This window comes from Nesoenas mayeri, assembly GCF_963082525.1.
Source record: "Nesoenas mayeri genome assembly, chromosome: 1".
NCBI classification, from domain to species: Eukaryota; Metazoa; Chordata; class Aves; order Columbiformes; family Columbidae; genus Nesoenas; species Nesoenas mayeri.
Window position 1 is genome coordinate 22163734 of NC_137541.1, and position 17473 is coordinate 22181206.

General features: G+C 40.3%; 1 protein-coding gene across 1 annotated transcript in view; it reads right to left on the bottom strand.

Moving 5' to 3' along the window:
- The window catches only part of PLXNB2 (plexin B2), a gene marked incomplete at both ends in the record, with an annotated part of 77988 nt that extends 62122 nt beyond the window's left edge, over positions 1–15866 (bottom strand). The window contains 8 exons of the mRNA XM_080352641.1: positions 420–522; positions 1254–1368; positions 3680–3830; positions 5758–5884; positions 7860–7960; positions 11562–11684; positions 12893–13075; positions 14766–15866. Of these exons, the coding sequence (XP_080208767.1) occupies positions 420–522; positions 1254–1368; positions 3680–3830; positions 5758–5884; positions 7860–7960; positions 11562–11684; positions 12893–13075; positions 14766–15866 (2004 nt within the window). The remainder of the gene's footprint in view (positions 1–419; positions 523–1253; positions 1369–3679; positions 3831–5757; positions 5885–7859; positions 7961–11561; positions 11685–12892; positions 13076–14765) is intronic.
- Between the last annotated feature and the right edge of the window lie 1607 nt (positions 15867–17473).

The following is a 17473-nucleotide window of genomic DNA, read 5'->3' on the forward strand; positions in this document are numbered from 1 at the left end:
ACAAGCTCCGATGGCCTTCGGACAATGGAATTATTGTTCTGAAGAACTTCAAGCTTAAAATACAGTGACAGATTTGATTACACCCTTTCAAATTAGACATGCTAAAAATGACTGCAGCATATGTCAAAGCTGTGGGTGATTATCTTTCCCAGCCTTGAAATCTTGTTCCTCCCATTGAAGCAAAATAGTAAAAGGAACAAAAATAACCTTTCAGGAGTTATTCAGTCTCACTGCCCCTCCTCAATCACACCCTTAAATTCCCACCCCCGCACTGTCGCTAAAAAAATATCTCACACTTTTGCAGTTAACTTTAGACTAATTTAAAAATCCCTAATGCAACCAACTGATATGAGAGAAAGAGCTAAGAAAATATTGAAGTGTTCTAATAAAAACCTAATAATTTTATTTTTAAACATTACCATATTTTGTTTAATCACATCCTGTACTGGAGAGGACTCTTCACAGATATGTCTCTTCCAGTCCCACTGGCAATTCCATCTATTGCTTGCACAGGAATAGCATCTACAAATATAACATGATAGTCATGACAAACTGTCAGGCTTTCTCCCCCCCATTGACAAAAAAAGTAAATTAAATTCCATCTTTATTCATGGAGGATAGATCAATCTGTTACAGTGTCCTCTGTATACTGAGCTAAAAAAAAACATAGTAAGAACAGTTCAAGAACCCCAAAAAGCTGTTTTCTCCCTTACATATTTGAACAAGGATTAGAAATCCACAGCATCCCTCACAAACTTTGAGATCAAGTCTATGAGCACTGGAAATGATCTTGATCAACCTTCATACATAAGATTGAACAAAGAGGGGCCTGGGTTGGCTGTGCCTGCCCTGGGGCAGCAGCACCTCGAGCAGAGCAGATGGTGGGGGCAGAGTCAGCTTCGATCATCCTGTTTGAACACGCTGCAACCCAAAGCACCAACCTCACGTTTGAGGGAACAAGCAGGTAAGCAGACATCCATGGAGCTCAACTGCAATGGCAATACAATGGACTGGCCTTTATTTATACGTGCCATGAATATTCCCATTCCACATAGTTTACGTTACTAGCTCACCTGGAGCCGTTCAACCATTTTTCAACTCCATTAAAATGTAAGAAAAAGGATTTACGCACCAGCAAATTTTGAGACTTTGAAAGCTTTAATGATGAAATGACTGAGTAACTCAGCTGCCAGTTACCTGAAACACAATGCAACAGGATCTGAACACCTAAGTTAAGGAGCTGAAATACTTACGGTTGATTTTCAAAAAGATTCATTGCCTCCTCACAGTCATAAAAAGGGTAAGTATGTGATGCAAAAAATATCTTGTTCTTTCCAAAGGTTAACTGAAGTGGAACTGAAACATGATCTGTCACAAAAGAAAAAAAGTATCTAAGTGGTTGTTGAATTCTTTAGCTTGTTCTTAAGCTGAAAGATACAGTGATAATACTTTTATTGTTTTACAGGACATAAAGCAAATATTTAACTCTACTGTGGACACTCTGGATCTCATGACCTGTTGTACTTCAGGTCTGTAAGCTCTGCTTTTCCTTTTTAAGCTTTGCAAATTTTTCAGTACATAGTTGTCAGAAGAAAAGCAGAGATGGGATAAAGGGAAGAAGCAAAATTATAGAAAAGCTTTGTTTTACAAAAGTGTTTCTCAGCAGTGCTATCATCTGCTAGAATTTTAAAGAGTCTAGAAGAATAAGGAAAACTAAATGAGGAGATAATTGAACACATGAAAACTGGCACAAGAACAGTCATATTAAATAAAACGTTTTCTTAAACATGAATATGTCTGCAAGTAAAATCACTTGCTTCATTTGCGGATTAAAACTGTCATCCTCATGTGAATTAAAACAAGTGAGCTTTGTGGTTAATGCCCAACAGTGCCTGCAACACCAGGTTACCACAGGACCTTGTGATCTTCTGTTTGCTGTACATGATTTCTCCACAAATGTACTTCTCATCTGGATCATTACTGAACTAAGAGTGGAAAATTTATCTTCAGAAACTGGTGCTTTCCTCAGTGGAGCTGTTTGAAATACCTTTCGCAGAAATCATTAAGCCCCTGTGACAAGCTATTTCACAAACTATTGAGCAATTTCAAACTCTGCTTTCCTTGAACAGGTTCTTGAAAGACCATCAGCTGCCTGGCGGGAAGTCACCTTTGCCTGCACTGGGTCCTCTTGAATATTTCAGACTAGTAGGAATGCCAGGGGGATTTCCTAACAACGGGACAGCAAAAAGCATCCTTTCTTTCTAGAAATGTCCTATTCCCTTTGGAACCAACCACAGCTAAAATAACCTAGACTTTTCCAGACTCAATAGGGTTTCTTAACAGCAAGTGCATGGCTCAGGACTTTGTCAGAGGGTGCCAGGTACCACCACCTGTGTCCCTAACCGCCTGCCTCCTGCTGACGTGTCTGCCAAGCTACTGAGCATCTTCATAACAGTTCTGAACATCCTACAGATGCATCCCTGTACGACCAACTCAGAGAGGTGTATTATTTCCAGGTGACTTGGTTACTCTGATGCCATCCCTGACAGGGTTCTAGTCTCATATTTTATGCCGGAAGACATCAAGCTGTCATGTTTATCAACCTGTCCGCTTTACAAAATATTTAGGGAATGTGAATTGGCCATAAATAACAGAGTGCTGCTTTAACACTTCACATAATCTGATATCGTGACACACCCCAGCTAGGTTAAAACTTGAGAGAGGGATTTTAACATCATTACTCTTCCTGTAACTAAACCTGGATTTTGATCTTTTTTGGCCTGAAGAGAATTTAAACTTATCTTAAAAAGTGCTTCCAAGTACCAGTCTGAGAGCTCATGGCTGTTGTGATACATATAGAAGGGTTATCCTCAGGGTGATTCTGCAAGCTGCAAGAGCAACCATTTTTGGGGTTTTTTCTTTTAGTTTTTTAAACTTGATACACAATAAACAGTGCTGTCCAACTGGTTTTATTCCATGTACTTACACATCAAGATGTATGAACTTAAGGTATGAATAAAGCACTACCTAGGAAACAGCACAAGAATTATGGTTGGCAACAGACCTTAAGCATATAATCAGCAGTTCAGAACAATGATACAGCCTTTAATTATACAGTCACATATTTTTCCACTGGAAAGGAGTGGAAAAGCAGCAGAACCTGGAGGGCACAGAGTAGAAGAGGCAGAAAGCTTTATGAGAGAAAAGGACAACCTTGTGACATGGACCAGAAAACAAGTCACTGAACTACAGCTGACTAGAGCAAAACTAAGACATCAGAGATGACAAATATCAAATCTGAAGTGCATAGGTGGCTCTTCTGGCCCCAGAACTTGGAGTCACTAAGGTAAGATTAGGTGAGGTGAGTTTTGTTCGTTTGGGACACAGAGAAGCACCTCTCTGGCTCCCTGTCTGTCTCTGCCAAGCTCCTGTTTCAGGTTCCTTGTAGAAACACTGGGAATGCTACAGTTTGTAAATACAGCAATGAAGAAAGTTTGAGCAAACCTTGTTTTTTTAAAAAAATGTTGGAATGGACAAAGTTCAGCAGTAGACTATTTGGGCAAAGGGACTGAAGAGGGTAAAAAACCTTGCATGCAGCTCATATAAGAGCATCACATTAGAAGCAGCAGGCTATGTTCTTTCTTCTTATTGTACATGGAGGGTAGCAGTACTTCTTTACCTTGACCTTTCGGTGTTGGAGGAATTAAATCAGGTGGATCACAGATAATAACCCCTTCTTTCAACTGAGCATAACGGGTTGTTTCACCAAACGTACAAAAAACCTGGTCACTCTCAGTCAAAGTTGGCAACGGACTTACAGTCAGTTCCACCTGGAAAAGAAATAAAAAGGGTAAAATATCTGAAAGAAACAAAGACCAAATAAAATGTATGGCCAGAGCATTTCAACTGCTGGTTTTTTTTTTTTGGACAGTGGTGATATTTTGGCTAATATCACAGAAGATGGTTCTCCTTTTCAATTTTTATTTCTTCCCATCTGCTAATCTTTTCTTCTTACACCTCCATCATTTTTTTCCATGCTGGGTCTATGTTAAATTAGACTAGTACAAAAACCTACTGTCCTGTCAATGCATTACATCAGAAAAAAAAATGTCTGTACAGACACACCCAAAGCCTTTTCTTCTTGTCCTCAGCATCTAGTTTAGCTACAGTAACAAGGGTGGTTAACACTTAAGCCTGACAAACTTCATTAAAATTACATTAACCTTAGGGGTTACTAGTGAATAATGAAAACAAGGCTTGATGGGCTGGAAAAGTTGGAGTTTGAAAGAGCTGAATAGAAAAGTGGTTTCCTCAAGACTCAAGGTACGTGCAAGAATCATTACTGCTGGAAAAGGATTTCTGACTGATGGTGAGATCATAATCTCCTGGAAACTACCAGTTCAGAGCACATGTGAGAAAATAAAAGTAAAGTAAAATCAGAAAACTTAGCAAGGAAGGAAGGGAAAAAAAAAAAATTAAATTTTGGATGCTGTCCTTAATTTAATGCTTCAGGTGTGTTCTTTATACAGTTTAACTTTTCCTATATTTTATTGCCAGTAGAAATGACAATCATCCCTTTTTCTCTGAAACCGGTCCACTGTGCTATGAGCTGCAATGTTTTTTTGGTGAATAAAGGAATCATGAGGAGACAGTGGCATTAGTGATGTTACAGGCAGCAGGTAAACACTCATTTGAAGTCAGGTTTGGTTTTGGCTTTTAGGTATTTTGGCCTCAGATGCTGATATGAGACACCCGACACCTGTCAACACAAATTTACAAGACCTGTACTAAAAGAAGGTGTGGATTTTTAGCAGGTTAGCTCCAGTCTACTAACATTTTCATTTAACATAGAAATGCCCTTCAACACAATGCTGTTTACATCATATAGGAATGGATTTAAACTGACTTGAATGAAAGTCTCTTTCTTTCTGATTAAGAGGGATTAAAAGCCATTTTGCTGATTTTACTTGAGCACGCCTGGGAAGCCCTCAGTCTGCCCTGCCATGCTCCATTTAGAGTTAGAGCAAGCAATGACAACCTGGTCACACTCTGAACACTCAGTTTTGTTGCCACAGAGTTGTTTTGCATGCTGAATTTACCTTCTCCATGTACCCAGACAGGCGTCGCTGGGTAGCCAAATCCATGGCTGATTTGAAAGCAACAGCTTATGGTTTTGCTGCTTACTTCAGTTTATGCTCAAGTAAGCTGAAAGGGCAGCATGAAATCTCCCCTATCAATTACTTTTTATGGGTTATACAACATTGTGCAACACTTTTATAATATTAATTTAAGTGTAAATGCTTTATCAACCATACCAGTGCATCATTTTTGGTTACAGAGAAGGTCAAAAAGAGCATTTCTTAGAGGAAAACATGAACTGCAACATGCAAAAAAAGCAAGCAAAGAAAAGCACTGTGAGAAATGCCAGACAATGAGAGACTCGAAACACTGTTCTATCCTAGTGTTCACTGTGCATAAAGAAATGGAGATATTCATCTTCCTGGTAGTGACATCAATGTGCTTTAAGAATATGTAAGGCAGGGATGTCAAACTCATTTTCATCAGGGGCCACATCAGCCTCGTGGTTGCCTTCAAAGGGCCAAATGTCATTTTAGGACTGTATAAATGTAACTGCTCCTACATTGATACAGGCCTAAAATTACATTCCACACTTTGAAGGCAACCACGAGGCTGATGCGGCCCCGGTGAAGATGAATTTGATGCTCCTGATATAGGGAAAGCATTTTCTTGTCATACCTTAGCAGGGGCTCTGCGACTCATGTTTAGAGGGTCTGCACTAATGACAGTCATGCACGTGCCACTTGGACTCCACAGCCAGTGGTTCTCTTTATCAGCTGTTCCACAGTCTGCCTTCTTTGTGCACCTGACAAAACAGGAACAAAAACCAAAGCAAAGCAATATTATAGCTGGGCTCTGCTTTCTCTGAACTACACAATTTCAGGATTAGAGCTTGAAATTACAATACGAGATGACAAGGAATTTGCTTTAACATTGACTACTCAGGTTGCTATTAGAGAATTTTTAGTAGAATAAGCAGTGAAATAAGTATCGATGGTTTGAGATGTCAAAAGCAAGTGGGGAAATGTATCTATATTATTTTGGACAACACCCTGGATTAGACAACCCAAATCCATACAGAAGGAGTACTATTTAGCACAAGAGCCATCAGGTAATGGAGCCATTGCCTGATCATCTGAAACTAGGCTGATTAATCTTCATCATAACATATAACAAAGTCCTGAGTGAGTGTGCCCACCTTGGCTTTTCTGCAGGGCAAGTGGCAGACACCTATGTGTTACCAGTAATCAGCCACCCCACTCATAAGAGTAAAATGCAATAGAGAAGCATTGCTGAGGGCACACTGCTAACTTTGTAGTGAATGTTTTAATAAACTCCTGACACTATTTAAAACCCCTCCATGCCAGGCCACCATTACCATCACAGGAAGATAACGGTGGCTGTGCAGCCTCACCAAAAATACTGAGAGATTTTCCCAGCTCATGTGCAAGAAGAAAAGAAGAGATGCTGCAGTGCAGAAGCTGTGTATGTGGCTACAAAAGCTTGCTGAAGTGTGTGTGGGGACAGACTCATCCGGATTCTTTCCATTCTGTGCAATGTTTAGGAGAAAATACTGTAGGATCTCTGGCTGCTGTAGCAGAAGACTATTAACTCATCAGAGGCTTTAACAACCTGTCCTGGTTTTGTTCCTTAAACCTTGACACAACCCTATCCTTAAAGATAACATTTACATACAGAGTCCATAGACATATAACATATCCCTAACCACATAATTAAGTGTATTCATTATGCAAAATTTGGTGCAGATAAGAAAAACACAAGAAATTCAGTGCATTTTTTTCCATTGGAAAAAAAACCACTAGCAAATGCAAAAAATTCATGTTTGCCTGTTCTGAGACCATTAATATTTTGAGATATTGAGGTCAGTGGTCATATCAGAAACCTGAAGGGAAATCTAGGGAAAATTGTCTTTTGTACGATGTATCACACAGCCTTCAACTCCCAGCAGCCCAGGAGGAGTCTGAGGTGTATATTCCAAATCCCCAGGTTTCATCCACAGCAACTGAAGCCCAGGTGGGACAAGTTACAGCATATTACATAAACCTGCATGCACTACATAAGTTTTTCTGCAGTGCTCTATATTATGCTATACATCAGTCTGATAGGTAACTTAATGTGATAGCTCACATTTTCAGATAGGAAGCTAGAAGCCTGAAATGCATCTGCATACTATAATTAAATAGCCCCTTTGTTCCAACAGCAAGTACTTAGCATTATGAATTCCCAACCACTCAAGCCAAAGGGTTAATTAACTTAGTAGTCAAAGACAGAGCTGCAGGACCACTCTTCCCCCTTGCCACTCCAATCAATGAAGAGTGCAAAAAAGAGATATTCCAGAGATGTCCAGTGCTGTCCTAGTTTACATGTGTTCGAATATTAATTCAGTTAACCTCTGCAGATAATTAGCCAAATGCCACTTCCTGCTCACCTACAGTCAGGTGAGGGTGCAATGTAGCTACATTTCTTGATAGATGATGTTTATTTCAAAACAGGACTTGGGCTATATTTTATTTCAGACATGAGCAGGTGGGTTTTGTCAGGCTCTTTTTTACACTTTCCTGCTGTACTTAAAATAGAAATTTTCCGAATTTTAAATAGGGAGTACTCTTTTAATTTCTGGAAGAACATTTGACTGTACAGTTCAGAGAGTGTTAGGAGTTGTATACTGATTTTCAGTACCAGCAGCAAAGTATATATTTTCCCAAACCAAATCAAGCTATTCCACTGCCTGTCCCTGAGAAAACACCGGCAGCACTCACCTGCCCTCTCTCACACACCAGCCGCAGTATGGATCCCTCGCTTGAGTACACTTCTCACAGTCCGAATATTTGTGGCAGTCCTGCACGGGTAGTCGATACACCTGGAGAGCCAAGAGTAAGGCAAACCATAAGGGATCTGAAGAAGGCACAAGGAGATATTTGTGGACAGGGTTGTATGGTGCTATTGCCTGTGGCACCAGAAGAGTCCAGTCTGATTTTAAGAAAATCCATACAAAACCAGTGTGACTGTCTTCCCTCAATGAAATCTAAATTTACACACTTTTCCTGCTCTTTTTCTCTCCAATATTCTCTAATGTCTCCCTTAAATAACATAGGACATTTTTATAATCAAGAATCATAAGCAAGCCTCCAAAAACTGAGCTTTTCAGTCTTTCCAGCTACATTACTTGTGGAAATCCGCATTACAGCAGCCACTGCAGACAGCAAGTGTATGAACAACTCTCCAAATTCAAGAAATAGCTACTGCAGGATGGATACTTGGTACTGGCTAGATCTTTGTTTTTTTTATACAGAACATCCTCCCCTCCATATCTCTAGCATGGAGATGAAGTTGTTTGGAAATGTGATCACTGGTGGCACTTTTAGCCAGAAGGCATCTCAGAAAGTTTACAAGTGTGAGAGAGCCAAGGCGCTTCAGGTCACTGTACTTATCCCTCTATAACCCTCCACCATGCAATACATTCATCAAAAGAAAATGGAAATAAGCAGCAGGGAAAAGAGCATCATTAGTTCTCATGTCTCCATACCCCAATAAATATACAGCTTCTGGTTTGATTTCCTTTGGTGCTGAGAACAAACAATTTTTTCTTGCTTTGGTGCACAGAAAAAGGAGCCAGCACATAACTGTTCCTTTTAGTTATGTTGCTGAAATGATGCAAGAGGAGAACAACACGTACATCTTCCTGTTGATGACTATGTTTTAAAGAGCACAAGAACTCCAGCAACAGTAACTCTGAGATGTAAACTTTTTGAGTTTGGCCTTTTTTTTCACATTTGGAGAGTTCAGTCTGACTCAGTTACAGAAAATATCAATATTGGGTACTTTTCTTGCATTTATTAATACAGAGGTCTACCTTTTCAGCATTCTCTTTTTCCACAGATTCTTACCTAACTGGAGCTGAGTTACTGGCACTCTGTTTCACTAACTGGTACCATGAGTAATTTAATATCCAAGTGAATGGGTTTTTTTAATGACAAAATATTTATTTCATAATTCTGGCAGGCATAAACAAGCCCTAGAGATTGTCATCTCTGCAAGTTTTATGTAAACTTAATGAATTTAGAAGAAAAAACAGCAGCTCCATTTACAGCCAGCTTCAAAATGCAGAGAAACTAATTTTAGAGATTTTTGAATTGGCACTCTTAATCACAGAGAGTGGTAAAAGCTAAAACAAGCAAACAAGCTAGTGATTGTGGTAAGTGGCTGCCACAGGCTTCTGCTTTCTGCCCAGTGTGGTGTGTACCATACGGAACCTGGGACCTGCCAGTGCTGTTCACGTGTAACGAACCAGCACGGGCACAGCAGGGCTGCTACGCTGCTTTCCGAGTCCCCCGAGAAGCTGCGAGGGGTTTGTCCTGCTCTCTGCCCCAGCTCTGGGAGCAGAGTGGGAAGGAAGGGGGTGATCTCTGACAGCATCTGCTCCAAGCCACCCACTCCTATTGACACAGCAGCAAAAGCTGGGAGGAGAAGCAGGAGGAGAACTGAAACAGGAAAGCAAGAGTTTACTTCTCATTGTGGTTCTTAACCTCTGTATCATTCTTCCCTGTATTTCTCTCAGTCTCATTTCTTTTTAAAAACAGGTTCAAGTTATAATCCACCACATCATCACCTCCACTTTGCTCAAGTGCCTACAGAGCCCGAGCGATTCACTTCTAAATGCTGCGGCAGGCTGCATTTGCCAGGTAGCTTAGCAATAAGGATGCAGAGCAGTGCAGCTAGCCTGCCCTTTATTGTTTACCTTATTTTAAACAATTCTAAACCATTTTAACTCCCAGGGCATGGTTCTGATATCTCTATTCCTACAACTCCCAGCCGTGCGTAACCCAGAAGTGCACATTTCAGCATTTGTTCTTCTCTCACTTACGTCGCTTCATTTCTCCCATCTCCAAAGGCCTCCATTCTCCTCCTGTCTATCTGCTTCTAAAAGTGGGTGGGACTGCTCATTGTAATCAACTTCTGGAGATGACAGTAATGTAATTCCATTACAGAGCTCCCAACTTTAGTTATTCATATTTAAGCTGAACAGGTTTTAGAAAAGAAAACTATTATTTGCATTATTCAGAAGCTGCAGTGTCTATGAGAGCTACTTAGAAAAGATTAAACTGAAATCCTTTCTTTAGCAGAAACTTGCCGCTTTCTAAACGAAAACACTTTGTAGAAATTGAATCATTTTTTTTGCAAATTTTCCTGAAGAATTTGTCTGTGGCCTTCCTAAATTCTACCGGTTCAAGCAGACTGTCACCAGAAAACTTGTATTACTTCAAAGCTGCTGCAATCCCTTATGCTGCTCAGCAGCTCACACCATCGCCTGGTGGGGATCTCAGGGCTTTTAAGCAACATGCCAGCTTGTCAAACAGGGTGCCAGGCTGCCCAGGCTTTTGTGGACAACGCTGAAGTTTGGAGTTCTGTTCCAAATCTGAACAGAAGCCAAATGAGAAATACCAACTACTCAAAAAAAAAAAGGAAGAAGTAACCTCTCTCACACACTGTCATATTATTAAATGCTTTATCAGTCACTTATCTGGCACTTCTTCCGATGTGGCTTCTAGCCTGAAAACCTTGAGCTAGAATATAACATTCCTGCAGCAGGAATTTATTTAATCCTTTTATAAAACAGAAAAAGAACATCTTCCCGCAATGTTTTCCCCAAATATTCTCCTTTCGCAGCCCCCTCATTCTCCCCGTGTTACTGCTGCCAGAGTGTTTCCCATGTCCCATTCTGTGTCACTGTCAGTGCTTCAGACGGTGGCAGCCTGTCACCCGCCCCGTCCTGGAGAGCCGCTGAACCATGCGTTTGAGGCTGGCAGCTTCAGCACCACAAGGAGAAATCTGGCGTCCCTCTTGTCTGCTGCTTGCTTTTTCTTCTGCCTCACCTGCCAGCACAGAAGAGGGGAACCTAGAAGAGGCTGCCTGTGCCTTTCATAGCAAAGTCCAACCTTTTCTGCTGCCCTTGCTCAGTTCTAGGGAAACACTTCTGTTCTGCAAAGTTGTAATTCTCTCCATTACTTCTTATGTTTTGACAGCAAGACCCATGAAAACTCCTGGCAGCCTTAAAGATGTGTAAATGCTATAATATTATGCTAGTTGCCAGCAACCTAAATCCTGAAGTACTTTTGAAAGAGACCCACAGCAGCTGGAGCATCCACTGGTATCTCACAGACACGACACCAAGCACTAGGGCTGCCTGACCCCATGGCATGATGGTGCCAAACATCTCAACCTCATCCTTCTCACAGACTCTATAAGACATCTGTAGAGGTGAACTCAACTTCCCATTCCCAACCACTAAGCATCAAGAATTTAACAGTTCTCCAAGTCACAACAATCAAATCCATCAGCTTAGACTTGGAGACCCCCAACAAATCGGGCAACTTCCAGGAACAAGTGATAAACGTACAAATCTCAGGTAAAGTTGCAGAGAAAGGGAAAACAGACTTTGTCCTTAATGCAAGACACATTACCTTGTCTGTGGTCATCACGTACAGATTTTCTTGGGTGTGGTCAAGGACCAGGTCATTCTTTATGGGTTTGTTTAGTTCAATAGCAAGAGAGCTGTACTCAGCTGCAGTGGATGACAGGAACACCTGTTTCAAGGAAAAAAGAAAGGTGGTTGATGTTGCTTTTTTTCCCTGAAAATATCATTATATCTGGCTACTGCCGTAAAAAAAACAATAAAAAATGTTTCTATAAATACATTAACAACAAAAGGAGGGCTAAGGAGAATCTCCATCACTTATTGAGTGCAAAGGGAAACGTACTGACAAAGGATTAGGAAAAATTTCCTCACAGAAAGGACTGTCAGGCTGCCCAGAGATGTGGTTGAGTCACCATCCCTGGAAGTATTTAAAAGACATGTAGATGTGGCACTTAGGGACATGGTCTGGTGCCACTTGGCAGTGTTAGGTTTATGTTTGGACTCAATGATCTTAAAGGTCTTTCCAACCTAAATGATTCTATGATCCAATGATTAATGAAAATACTCTTTTTACTCAAGTTCACAAAATCACATTAGGGAAAATGTTTCAATTTGAAGTATAGGGCATCAAAAGCAGCAAGCAAAGCATAAAAGTCATGAAAAGAAATTGCTCACTGCTCACAATAGCTAATATTTGTTGTTGTTTTTGGTTTTTGTTTTTTGTAAATAGTGATTTATTTTAGCACTGTAAAACTGAAACTCGACTCAGAACCATTGCACTTGAAGATGTTCGAATTTGTTCTCTTCCCTTACAGGAACCAGCAGTTTCAGCTTCAAATTTCAAACCACATAGTTGCACATGGCCACCATACCCCTTCAAGCAAAAGAAGGTATTTGGCATTGCAGTCTTGACATTTTAACACCACAAATACGTGAACCCTTGAGCCCCACACTACACAGGCAGAATTCAGCAGAGCTCCAGCTTGGGTGTTGTATTGCCATCTCTATTCACCAAATGGCCAGAATGACTACAAAATGAAAAGCTGCTCTTAAACTAGTATGGGCTTGAACAGACATAAGGCTAGAGCAGCTGTTAGATTATCTAGGTTATCTAGATTATCTAGCCCTATTAATACAGACCTCTCAGTAGGTAGCTAATCCTTTGGGAAAAGTGTCATTCAAGTGATGTTAATTCAATATGTGCATCAGATAGCTGAGGCACATCAGAAATAATGTGGGTTTTCTTTGAAATTAAAAAAAAATCAAGCTCCAAGAGAATTTGCTCTCAATCACATTTACTTTCAGAGTAGAAGTCTGTTATCACTACAGCTCATGACCTTTGAAATACCTTCCAGTCTTTTAAGTCCAGTTTGTTACCTTCAGAATTTTACCATCTGACGTTCCCAGGAAGGCCACGGTGTGCCCGTTCTCCACAGCCACAGTGACAGCCGTGAGATTCATCCCTTCTTTTTGCAGTACCGGCTTCTCTATAACACCATTCTTACTTCCCAAAAGGTACGGCAAGTGTTCAGAGCCACAGGGGAAATTTTTGCTTGCATTCTAATAAGGAATAGCAATACAGAGCGATGTTAAACATTCAGATCACTAATTCCCAGCTAAGAATGAAGTGCAGCCCTATTACCAGTCAGTATAATACCCCTCAGACATAGAAGAGTAGAAAGAGAGAAATGAATTGTCTAGCCGCTTCCCACCAGACAAGAGGCATTAATCAGAAAGCAGCCTGCTAATTGCAAACTTCTTCAATGCTTTTGCTTTCCAGGAGACAGGGGGAGAGAACAGTTTTTGTTTCTATTTCATTGTAGCAGCACAGTTTAAAAAGTAAACAGTTTGTTTAATTAAAATGAACACATCATACAGATTGGGTTGACCGGTTTTGTGTCAAAGACTGTTTTTAAAATGCTGTTTTGTTTCTTAATTTGCTGCTATCCATAGAAAAGAAACTCACTGGCAACCGTCTCATGCACATCAACACATTCCCTCTTCACTGTGCTTTAATCCCGAGCTGCAGGGAGTGCCACCAGAAGGAAGTTCATTCACACCTTGCCTTTCCTGCTATATTTGGTAACAAGACTGTCTTTCTGATCTGAAATCCACACCTCATTTTTGCCGGAAGCCAGGGCTGCTCCACTTGTCACATTCAGGATTTCTGTGTTTGATGCTCACCTCAGACACAGGGTACTGCAGTGAGTAACACTGGCGTTTGGAAGCAAAAAGTATTCTTTTGGCTTCTTACCAATCCTGGCGACCTACTGTGTGAGAGATGGCTGTGCTTTCCTGAGATGAAGGATTATGAGTCGATACCAACGTAAGGTATTCCCATGCCCATCTCTTCAGCTGTTCCCTCTTCCCCAGACGGTGGCACACCACTTCTCAAGCTGTGCTCAAACAGCTGTTTATGCAAGTGTGCACCTTGCTCGGGTTGGGGAATTAAGACATTCTCCTAAAAGCTGGCTGAGTTGTTTTTAAGATGGTTCAAATCCTCAACCCAGCTTAGGGTTGGCTGCAGTAACAAATGCCATGCACGAGTAGGGCTCGGGAACAGGGCGATGCGGCCAGAAAATGCATCAAGTCAACGAAGATGCTGAAAACTGCCTCTCAGAGACAGTCATAAATTGAAGAACAGTATCTGGAGGGGTGCAACAGAGCCCTTCAAAAACCTTATAGTCAAGGTAATGATGAGCCATAAAAAGAAGATAGTAATCATGCTATGGAAGTATTTCAAGCCAGAGCAAAATATGACCACTACGTGAATATAAGAAACGAGTATCTCCAGTTATCTGAAAATTCAAAATCCAAGTTAGAAACAACATTAAAATCCAGATACCACCTACAAGATTCTTAATACCACTAAAAAACATTATAAATATGTTGGCTGAGACTAGAATTGTCTATAGTGATCATCCAGAAGCTGACCATGGGCAAAACAAAGCACTGCATTTGACTCGGTAATTTCCATACCAGAAGGAACCTTTTAAAAGAAATGCATTTATGAAATCAATATTCACTTTTCAGAAGACAAATCTTTTTTTAAAAGACTCAAAATTAAGACTATCTTGCCACTTCTTGCTTGACTTGTTCTGCAACCCCCCCAACCACATTTCATTTCTATAGTGAATCCAGCTATTGAGTTTTCAGTCATCTGATCTCACTATAGTTTAACTCAAAGCCACCCCGAAACATCCATTTGTATATTTTCCACAAATTCTAACACAGATTCTAAAAATATTACCAGTCCATGTGATGCACACGGATTTTCTGCTGCGAAAAGTTTGTAAAATGAGCTGGTATTCTTTTTAGTGTAGCAATCGTTGCGGTTTTTCTCCATCTTTTCGTTGATGTGCCGCAAGGAAAAGACACACATAGCAGATTTCAGGGAGCCATTATCTTTGTTTACTTTGCTGAAGAGTGCAAGAAGAACTTTGTCATCTGAGAGAGCATCTGTAGTTTGTCTCTGCTGAGCCATGCTCTCAGCCAGCTCTTCTCCCGGGGTAGTGACATAAGCAGAATGACAGTGGTCGTAGGCACCATCATCATCATCTTTGCAACCCAAGTCCATCTCAAAGTAGGAATAATAATGGGCATCATCCTTGCACAGACGCGCAATCAGTGTGCGGTTATTGACGGGCTGTTTCTCTTGCTGATTAAAAATAAAATAAACGTAATTTTTATCCTCGAAGACTGCCACGAATTGTTGTGTGCTTGATGAGTGATAAGCTGACTTAACAGCTGCTGAGTCCGTATACATTTCAAAAATGTCTTTTCCATCCCTTTCGTAGAGCTGCCGAGTGCTGATTATTATCCCATTGTCATTTGGTCCATTCCCTTTCCCAACAAACAGCACTCGGTCGTTATTCAAGGAAGTGATTAATCCCACAGTTGATACATTCTCATCGTTGCTTGCTACAAAAGACTTTTCCCCACTACTGTCAACATAATACTTCTCATTGCTAATGTCTTCTAGATCTCTGATGGCACAGATTCCCTTAAAAAGGCTTCCACACACCACAACTGTTTTATCCACCTTGTTCAGCAACAACAATTTGTTATAATTGTCCGTCAGCACTGCCTCTTTACATTGATTTTCATCAATGGGAGGTGTGCACTTTTTGTTGTCCTTTCTTGGACCTGTTTCTACAGACCTTATTACATCCAGGTTTTCTGTAAGCTGATACAGAGCATTTACCACTCCCAAATAGATTATCCCAGTGTCATTATCCACTGTTAGATGATTTAGCTCTGTAGCACTCTGAAAAAATTTCAGTTCCTCATTTCTGGATAAGGTGACACAGAAACAGCTCAAAATGCTCAGTGTCCAGATCCATAAAGCCATTTCTATGTTAATACCTAAAAAGGGAAAGAAAAGAAGAACATGAAACATTCTGAAAAATAAAATTTACACAAAATACAGCAAAGTGAAGGGGTTTTTTTCTTTCATTATTTCAGACACAAATACGCTTATCCTTATGCATGTGGAGACATCATGGAGATTACGGAAAGCCTCAAATCCTGTTTACTGCCTAGCAATTTAATATGTTGGGGAAGGATTAAACAGGGTCATATGTTTAAATGATTATCATATAACCAATTAGATAATCAATTCTGTGCTAAAGCACAATGAGAAAAACAGACAATCTGAAACAACATGGAGTGCCAAGAAGTGGTAGTGCTTCTCCAGACATACTCTGTGAATTATTTATTATTGAGATTTTAAAAATAAGCTGAAGGATCCCAGGGTTTCAGGGAGCTCCTCCTTAATAAAAGGGGATAATTTACATAAAAAATTTTGAGACGTTTGGTGTTGTAGAACTGTTTCCACAAAGGAAAAACACCTTCCGTCAAGTACAGGTGAGTCTGGATCTGGCTGCTGATGCTTTTCAAGAAGGCGTTACACTAATCCTTCATCCATGTAGAGCTGGAAGGTGGTAGAGCCCTTAATGCGCAACACTGCCTTTGACTGCTGGTGTGCATTACAGTCCAACACTTCAGTTCACTAGAGCACGGCAACTTAATAGTTTCAAATCTGTGTTAAGAATATCACTTACAGTTCGATGGGATTAAGATTCTGCAACACTTTGGTTTTTTTTTTCAGAATTTTTACCTGGCTGTTTGGAAGGAGACAAAGAACAAAGACCTTCTGAAACTTGTAAGAAGTGCTGTAATTTTAACCTGAAAGGTGCCATGAGGAGGCAAGTCCCAACAGGCTTCCTAAGCACAGAATGTTTTGTCAATGTTTTCTACAAGTGTTTAGCTCTGAGAGCAGAAAACAGAAGGTGGCATGCTTGGACACACTGATATTAGGGAGAAAAGATAAATACTGTTTGGAAGAAGTACTGAAAACCAAATATGATCCACAGTATTTGCATTTTCAAAGTTAGCTATATGACTCCATGGTCTGTCAAGGAGAGAACCTGTAAACCTATGGGGACTTTCACGTTAAATCTGAAAATATCTAGAACTGTGAACAGAAAGAAAAAACAAATAAACAAACAAACAAAAAACAAAACCAAAACCAGAAAAGACAAGAGAAACAAAACAGTCTAACAGGCAAAAGCTTTGTAGGAGCAGGATAATGGCAGAGAATGCCAAAATGAGAACTGAAAAAATAAAATAAAAAAAAAATAATAATAAAGGAATCATGCTCCTGTGTCAGCTGTAACTTCTATTTTGGTAGCAGCAGTAAACTCTAGTGGGATGTGAAGAGAATTGCCTGAATCATCATTTATACTGGGTAATTAAGGTTAAACGTCAACAACCAGGCTGCAAATGTTTGATCGGGGAGGGAAGGAGTCCTGTGAGCACAAACATCTGCCAGAGTCTCAAACTGCCCCAGTGTCACTAGCAATGCAGAAAGACAATTCCTGCCCTCCAGCACTTCTGCATTTTGCCCCTCTACGGAGAAAATGTGCATGTAATGGTGAGAACAGCTTTTCTAAAAGC